Below are 8,690 nucleotides of genomic sequence, written 5' to 3'. Positions count from 1 at the left end.
CCAAGATGTCACGGACAAACACCGGAAACATGAGCCGTGGTTTCAAAACAAAAGATCTTTTTCAACCCTATTGTGTAATTTAAATCCTCCACAGTCTCTTGCAGATGTTAAACTGTACATTCCTATTGCATTACTTTTGTTTCTGCGCTGAAACTTTGCATTTTAGCGATCAGAGAAGTTTTAGCTGGAATAGTTAAAACCGGATATGGCGCGTTTGTTATGTGAGACTTGACACACGATCCTTCCTCCACTGGGACCAGGGGCAGGACTACGATCCAAGTCTCGTTGGAGGAAACCAAAGTACCGGGGACCTGGGAGTGAGCGCGCACACCTACAGGCCGTACCCTCTGTTAATGCCACCTCCCGAGAGCTCGCGACTGCTAAAAATGATCGGCTGCATGCAGGGCTTTCTGTATCTGTCGGTGCTGGTGACGTTCGCCGCCTGCAACGCGCCCCCGGTCCCGTTAGACGACATCCTCATTGAGAAAACGTTCGTGCCGGAGCAGTGCGCCCGGGCGGTTCAAGTGGGAGACTATGTCAGGTACCACTACATCGGCACGTTTCCGGACGGAAAGAAGTTTGACTCCAGGTGAGAATCTCTTACACACACACACACACACACACACATACACGCACTCACACAGCAAGGGCAGGTTTGGGGCAGGGGGGGGGGGGGACCGGGTGAACCGTGCAAGCGGCGTGCACGGTGCGTAAAAGTGCGCGTCTGGTGGATTGTCTCTGTGAGCCACGCAGGCAAGCAGGGAGGCTGAGCAGTGGAAGTTAACACAAGGTCTCTAAACCACCTCCAGAGGGAATACCACAGAATCCCCGCTCTAATGGGAGGCGGACTTTAGATTTTAGAAATTATTTCTCATCACATTATCATCATTTTAGTCTTTTTCCGGTTGAGTAAATTCCCACAGTACCTCTGAATGTGCCAGAGCTCCACTTTGGAATTAAAAAAAAGTGTATACACAGTTAGAGCAATGCATTTTAAAGTGGACCTAAACCTCCATAAGTGACCCAAAGCACAATAATTTGTGTAAATACTTAATAGTTAAAACAGCCGCTTTAGTAGTTGTGGCATCTTTTCCCATAGTCCCCCCAAATCATGAAATAGACCAAAGTGAAGTGTCAATAAAACTTTTTTTTTTTTTTTCAGGATGCTTTAGACTAAATGAATGGCTATTCAGACATAAAAATAAAATCAATGAACGTGTGCTTTTGTTAATTCTGCAGCTATGACCGTGGCACCACTTACAATGTATTTGTTGGCAAGAAGCAGCTGATTCAAGGCATGGATAAAGCTCTGGTGGGGATGTGTGTCAACGAGAGGAGTCTGGTGAAGATCCCTCCTCAGCTCGCCTACGGGAAACAAGGATACGGTCTGTATACTTGGATGTGTGTCAAACTTCCCTCTGTTCCATCATCCACAGCTGAATTGTTTGGAGTGAGGACAAAAAAAAAAACAACCCACTTTTAGTGTTGCTAGAAAGTGTATGCGAAGACGAGTGTGGCTGTTTACGTGGCGGTTATAACTACAGTCAGATGATCTACTCAGCCCACAGAAAAATAGAACACTTTGTTTGGGACAGGGGCAAAAGCTCAAGGAACAGAAATGACAGTCTCTGCAGAGAGCACGGTGCTGTGCCGAGGCACGGGGAGGGAAGTGGGCTGCTCTTAAGCATCCATGTTGAATGATGTCAGGAGGACATCACAGACCAGGAAGTAGTTCAGGAGGCAGCCAGAGTCTGTGCAGAGCAAGCAAAAGCGTGTAGACGTGTAGAGAAATCTGAGGTCCTCTGCTAATCTGAGCCTGTTTGCCACAGGAAGTGCAGGTTTGTTCGCCAAATGACAAGAAAAAGAAACTTATCTAACAACTTTTTAGAGACTGATGCCTCACGTATAGCAGGAAATACTCAGATAATAGGACAGAGAGGAAGGCAGGGGGCATGTATGGGCAGGTCAAAGCAGAGGCAGTGTCCTTTACTACTCTGTATCAAAGGGATCAGGAAGCCTTGAGAAGGTAGCTGAAGGGTGTGATTGAGGATTTCTGAAGCGTTAGAAAAAAGATTCAGATGAAAAAGAGACTGCCAGCTCATCAGTTACAGTGATTTAATGGCTACCGTGCACATATTCTGGCCACGTTTATTCAGTTTGCTTTACTTTACGTCTGTTTTACAGGTGTGAACTTTGTGTAAATTACAAAACCAGAGATGCAAATATTGACAATGATAAGCAGACATTACATAAAGACTTAAACAGATTGTGGGATAATTGCACTGACTGTATACATGTACACTGTTTCACATCTATTTGAGGAGACTAGAGCCTGTTTGAAACTAAGAGCTACTTTGACCTTACAAGCTATTATGAACTATGAGGGGCTATTTGATCCCAACATCCTGAATAATTACAGTTTAGAGTGCAATTCACATTGTTTTAACAGACCACTTCTATTGAAACATGGTCTGAGCTGTGCAGCCAGGAGACTGTGGTGAACCTTGACCCATCTCGTTCTTTCTTCAGTTGATAATTTCACTTAATTTGAACCAAAATGCCGTCATCGCCTGCCTTGTGGCTGGTTTCAGCTGGCTCTCGCTCCACTAACACTGCTGGTCTGCGTAGCTTAGGTTGATGAACGTGTTCAGCAAAGGCCAAATGAGAAATCAGAACAGAATTCTCTCTGCTTTCGCCTGCAGGAACCATCATCCCTCCCGACGCCATCCTGCACTTCGATGTCCTGCTGCTGGACGTGTGGAACCCGGACGACGGCGTGCAGACCAACACCTACCACACGCCGCCCGTCTGCTCCAGAAAGGTGGAGGTGTCGGATTTTGTCCGTTACCACTATAACGGCACCCTGCTGGACGGCACCCTGTTTGACTCCAGGTTTTTCTTTGACACTTCGATTGTTGAGCATGCCGACAGTCACACCAACACGCACCGGCACTCTCCTCACATTCGCTCTCCGCTGCAGTCACACCCGCATGCGGACCTACGACACTTACGTCGGCATCGGCTGGCTGATTGCCGGTATGGATCAGGGCCTCCTGGGAATGTGTGTCGGAGAGAGACGTATCATCACGATGCCCCCATCACTCGGGTACGGAGAGAACGGAGACGGTACGTGAGCACAGTTTAATAACTACTCATTTTGTTCCTGATTTGTGTTATTATGAGCTAAATTACGATTTTAAAGAATTCGCTATTTGGAGTAAAGCTTGAAACTGATGATTGTCATGGAAACATAAACATAAAGCAAAAAGTAATTCATGGGGGAAAACAGATAAACACACACATTTCAGCTTTAACTTTTAATGATGTGCCAGTGTCACAGTGGATCTCAAAGAACTTCAGAGACTGATGTACAAAATCTGATTCTCAGTAGATTTGATGTAATCTTTTAATCTACTTGATATCAATGTGATTTATCATCATTAACATTGTGTGTTTGTGATTACAGTAAGAAGAGATGAATAGCACTTCATGTTATTGGATGTTTTCGAATATTTCACTTTGTTCGGGATTAAAAAGGTTTAAGCCTGAACCTTGAAGAAGTGTAAATACTTTGGGTCTAATTTATTTCAGAGAGAGTGGTTGTAAACTTTCTTTTTCTCACTATATTATGTAATTATCTTATTTGGAAATGCTGGTTGCAACACCTCAATAAATCTGCCTTAAAAGGATATCTGACACCACTTTCTAGACAAAGCCCTTTCACTTCAAGTCTGTGTTTAACGTTTAGACATTTTGATGTTAGTACTATCATTTATTTCTGTCTGTTGCTCTAGCCATGTTCAAAATAATTAATAATTTTTCTTCTCTCTTCAGGGAGCGACATCCCCGGACAGGCGTCTCTGGTCTTCGACGTCGTCTTGCTGGACCTCCATAACCCCCGGGACGGGATCACGGTCACCAACCAGCAGGTGCCCGAGTCCTGCACCAGGACATCCGTGGCTGGAGACTTTGTCCGCTACCACTACAACGGCAGCCTCCTGGACGGCACCTTTTTTGACTCCAGGTTTGTAGATCGTTTGGGGCAGTATTCTCACCATAGACAGATTTACTGAACTCCTCCATGATTCTCACTGTATTCCACTCTATGCTGCCTCTCGGGCGGCCTCAGGGTGGCAGCATCGCTCTGTGCACTGAAGGTCCTCCACTGCAGAATTGAAACTTAAAGCAAGAAACTGTAATCATGAAGCACTGCATGCACCCTCATCCTTTTGAAACTTTAACCACTTCCTGTCAGACTATAATAATCAACAGTGTGTGTTAGTCAAAGGAAGAAAAAAAAACAGCAACTCATGCAGCAGATTCTGAGACAGGCTGAGTCAGTTTCTCAAGGCTGCTGTGCTGAATGGGGAAACGAAAAGCTGGAAGAGGAAACCGTTTGATTTGAAATATGGAAAGCATCCAATACGGAGCTCATTCTGAGGAGGATTTTCGCTGATTTGTGCAGCCTTGTAGGTTCAAGGTGTCATGAAAGTTCAGCCGCCCTTCTTTCTCAACAACTTGTCTGTATTGGAGTGTGTGTGTGTGTGTGTGTGTGTGTGTGTGTGTGTGTGTGTGTGTGTGTGTGTGTGTGTGTGTGTGTGTGTGTGTGTTTGTGTGAGTGATGAGTCACAGGTGAAAGGGGCTGTGAGTGAGGAGGGCGCAGGTTAGGGTTGGCTGTGAAGTTGTAAACCTGAAATGCTTTTTTTTTGGGGGGGGGGGGCAGAAAGCAGCTTGACCTTTAACCTGGTTGATAAACTCCAAGTGTTCTGTTACATCAGTGTGCTTCATCCTGTTAAATCCAGCTGACTTCGTTCATATATCTGATAAGTAAAGAACCGTTATTTTTATTTATTTATTTTTTTTTTACGCTGTCTGGGTGGCTTCCTCATTTTATGATTTCTGTGATATTTGGTGTAAAAGTAAAATATGTTGTAATGTTTCTTGAGTCTAACCTTCAGTACTTAATGGGACTCAGCGACTTTTGCAAGTGAAAATTAAAACTCTGTGACCATATACTGTTGACAGATTGTCAGGCTCAAACCCTTTATCATTTAGCAATGATAATAAAACATATTTTGAAACAGAAATAAATGTTAATATAAGGTAATTATTAATTGAGTACATGTGTAGGTTAACATGTGTACGTACAATATAACGATGCATTCCAGTATATTGTATATAAATGTGTTAGTTTTAACTGCATCAGGTGATTAACAGGTTTTTTCCCTTGTTTTCTAAGACTTTGTACTCATGTTTTTTTCCCTCATACTCATTTTCTGTTTTAATACATTTCAACAACACCTTTCTGATTTGTCCAAAAGGATTTTTTTCAACAAATCAGTTCTCGATGATACCGATCACTTCTAATAAAATAGCCTCCATCCATCTTTAGTCAAACACATCATGATTCTCTACCCTCATTGTGTAACGGGCTAGACTGCTTAATGTACCCTCCATCACAAGACAGCGTTATTTTTCCTCAAATATTCTATGTTTAATATTTAAAGAAAAAAAATCCAAATTAAAATACTTTGCCTTTAATTTGAGAAACTTTACAGGGAGTGTTCATGCACAGCCAAGACGCCCACGCTTGAAACCGTGCCTTCCTACCCTGATTCCATCTCTTTTGCACCACACAAACAAGTGGATCCGTCCACCTTCTACACCACTTTAGAAACGCTCAAGGTTTTGGGTTTTGATCCCAAAGTCATGAATATTTCACCCGTGATTCCATTTTCTTATTATTCCAGTTATTCTCGTAATCGTACGTATGACACCTACGTGGGCCAAGGCTACGTGATCGCCGGCATGGACGAGGGTCTGATTGGAGTCTGTGTGGGAGAGAAACGCACCATCACCATTCCTCCACATCTTGCCTATGGAGAGGAGGGGACAGGTGGGTTTATATCTGTGTGTGTGTGTGTGTGTGTGTGTGTGTGTGTGTGTGTGTGTGTGTGTGTGTGTGTGTGTGTGTGTGTGCGTGTGTGTGTGATATTTTGATTAAAAATGCTCTCATCTTCAATATTTGCTATTTCCTTCCCTTCTTGCGTCCTCAGGCTCTAAGATCCCCGGTTCGGCCGTGCTGGTGTTTGATGTTCACATCATCGACTTCCACAACCCTGCCGACAGCACCGTGGTCACCGTCACTTCAAAGCCAGAGGAGTGTGACGTGCACACCAAGAAGGGAGACTTCGTCAAATACCACTACAACGCCTCTCTGATGGATGGCACGCCCATCGACTCCACGTGAGTCAAGCAGACGCTTTTAACTGACCGTGAACAGGAAATTACCACAAATTCTGCAATATAAATAGAGGAAAAACAATGAGAAACAAAATGAAATCACATCCCCAAAATAAAATGTTGTCATCTAAAATACATTCATATGTATATATTCACTTATGTGTGTTTTAATATTAGAATTAGAAAATACATAACACAATGATGTGTCAGGATAAAGCTGAAGCTAAACTTAAAAAGCATGAATTAACTTGGATATCATTTTAAATTTTAAAAGGTTAAGATATTTAGGTATTTTACACATTTATCCTGAATTAAAGACTGAAAGTCTGACAATTGTGATGCTCCCACAAACAAATGATTTCGCCAAATATACAAATTTAGTGTTATTCTGGGTTTTTTTTTTCCAGGTATAATTATGGAAAAACATACAACATTGTGCTTGGAGCGAACCAGGTCGTCCCCGGGATGGAGGACGGACTCATGGACATGTGTGTGGGAGAGAAAAGACACCTCGTCATTCCTCCCCACCTGGGCTATGGAGAGAGAGGAGTCAGTAAGTAAAACACAACTTCTCACAACTCTGACCCTGCATACAAACGAAATCTAGTGGCGGAATAGTGAAACTGCAAATAGAAAGCATGACGAGAGTCTCAGCTGGTGCAAACTCAGCATGTCTTCTGTTTTATTGAATTAAAATCGCTCAATTGATAATTCCATCTAGGTAGAAACATGTCGCCTCAGTTCTCAGAAAGAACAGAAAAAAGTAAATAATTAAAAAAAATAGTAATATATAGGAAAGTCCCTATTCATGCAAAGCACGAGTTCTGCACGCGAGTTGTTCATGCCCAGATTTAACCACTCAGGAAGAGATACAAACTCTTGAGGTTACAATCCGTTCATCATCTGCTGCAAACCGTCACATTCTGCCACACCTTTGTGCAGAAAGAGCAAACATTAGCAAAAGCTTGTGAGTTGGATTACCACCACAAAAATATCTTATCAGTTAAATACAGTCAGCGTGCATGAACGGAGATAAGAAATAATATATGATTAAATGAGCATACATGATGACAGTTATAAAATGTGAAAAACATGAATGAAAAAAAAAACATGTTTTTACATATATGGTTAATTTGAAGCATTTCTGGATGCAAATGACCCTTACCATGAATGAGCACGGCAGTTAAAAACAGGTTCGATTTATCAACACTGACTGCGATAGACATTTACAATTATGGATTGTTTTCCTAATTTCATTCATATGACAGAATTTAGAACCTCTTCTACGTCCAGATAAATAGAGGAGATTTCCTCCCTCACCAATTTCTAATTGTATCATCTTGATTGCTTATTTGCCCCCTCCCTCTTTCGACCTATGGTGACATGGATACAATCGTTCAGAAAAGTCTCCCAATTGAAAAATAAACATACATAGAAGTTTAGATCATCATATTATTTCATGCTCATAATATTGGTGCAAGCATACAATCCTGCGTCAGTCTAACCTTTCAGAAACACACACACAGCTCAGCTGTTGGTCATTAGTCATCATCTGTCTTCTATCACAAACTGGTTTCTTTTCTTAAGCAGTACATCTGAAATATTCCTTATTTGTCCTAATGATCTTCTCCAGGTTCACTGTGATTTAAGGTGTAATGTGTTTTTACACACACATGGTCCAGGGTAGATTCTACACACTGACTGTGGCAAAAACTTACACAATATATCGAACCACGCTTTGTCTCTGTCTGAGTACATTCAATGCACAGCACATGACAAAAAACGGCTTGCACCTGCAAATTTCACAGCATGTGAAGATAGAAAGGCCTCGAGTTGACATTCACAGCACCATATAGTGGTTTTCCCACCACGTACACATTCTGTGTGTGTGTGTGTGTGTGTGTGTGTGCGTGTACAGCTGGCGAAGTCCCAGGCAGCGCCGTGCTGGTGTTTGACATCGAGCTGGTGGAGATGGAGGAAGGACTTCCTGAAGGTTACATGTTCATCTGGAACGAGGACGTGTCCCCCGACCTCTTCGCCGAGATGGACAAGAACGAGGACAAAGTGGTGGAGCCCTCTGAGGTGTGTGTTCACACCTGAAGCATTTGTCTCTTGTCTTGTCGCTGCCAGTCGGCGTGACTTTCCCGTTCGTCTGTTTCCACAGTTCACCGACTACATACTGCAGCAGGTGAACGACGGCAAGGGTCGCCTGGCCCCCGGCTTTGACCCCTATCGGATCATTGACAACATGTTCTCCAACCAGGACCGCGATGGAGACGGAAAGATCACAGAGGCAGAGTTCAAACTGAAGGCAGATGAGTCTGCTGCCCATGACGAGCTATAACGGGACTGGGTGGGGGGTTGGGGCAGGACAGAGGGTCCGTTGTTGGAGGGTGGGAGGGGGGTCGCAACAGAACGGGCTTTATATGCAAACATGTGTGAGGAGA

At 43.2% G+C, this 8,690-nt stretch overlaps 1 protein-coding gene across 2 annotated transcripts; it reads left to right on the top strand.

Moving 5' to 3' along the window:
* The first annotated feature begins 265 nt into the window (after nt 1–265).
* Nucleotides 266–8,593, top strand: LOC115409403 (peptidyl-prolyl cis-trans isomerase FKBP9-like). Of its 2 annotated transcripts, XM_030120571.1 has the most exons (10): nt 266–589; nt 1,240–1,385; nt 2,703–2,892; nt 2,981–3,126; nt 3,835–4,024; nt 5,751–5,896; nt 6,057–6,246; nt 6,651–6,796; nt 8,162–8,325; nt 8,408–8,593. In XM_030120571.1, exons 1-10 carry the CDS (start codon nt 354–356, stop codon nt 8,585–8,587), a joined length of 1,734 nt encoding a protein of 577 aa, XP_029976431.1. In that variant the 5' UTR covers nt 266–353; the 3' UTR covers nt 8,588–8,593. The 2 variants fall into 2 exon arrangements, with proteins under 2 accessions (XP_029976431.1, XP_029976432.1); XM_030120572.1 differs by lacking the exons at nt 266–589; nt 1,240–1,385 and adding an exon at nt 1,744–1,838.
* Nucleotides 8,594–8,690: the final 97 nt, after the last annotated feature.

This window comes from Salarias fasciatus, chromosome 22 (genome assembly GCF_902148845.1).
Source record: "Salarias fasciatus chromosome 22, fSalaFa1.1, whole genome shotgun sequence".
In the NCBI taxonomy this organism is placed as follows: Eukaryota; Metazoa; Chordata; class Actinopteri; order Blenniiformes; family Blenniidae; genus Salarias; species Salarias fasciatus.
This window is presented reverse-complemented; position numbering and strand designations above follow the sequence as displayed.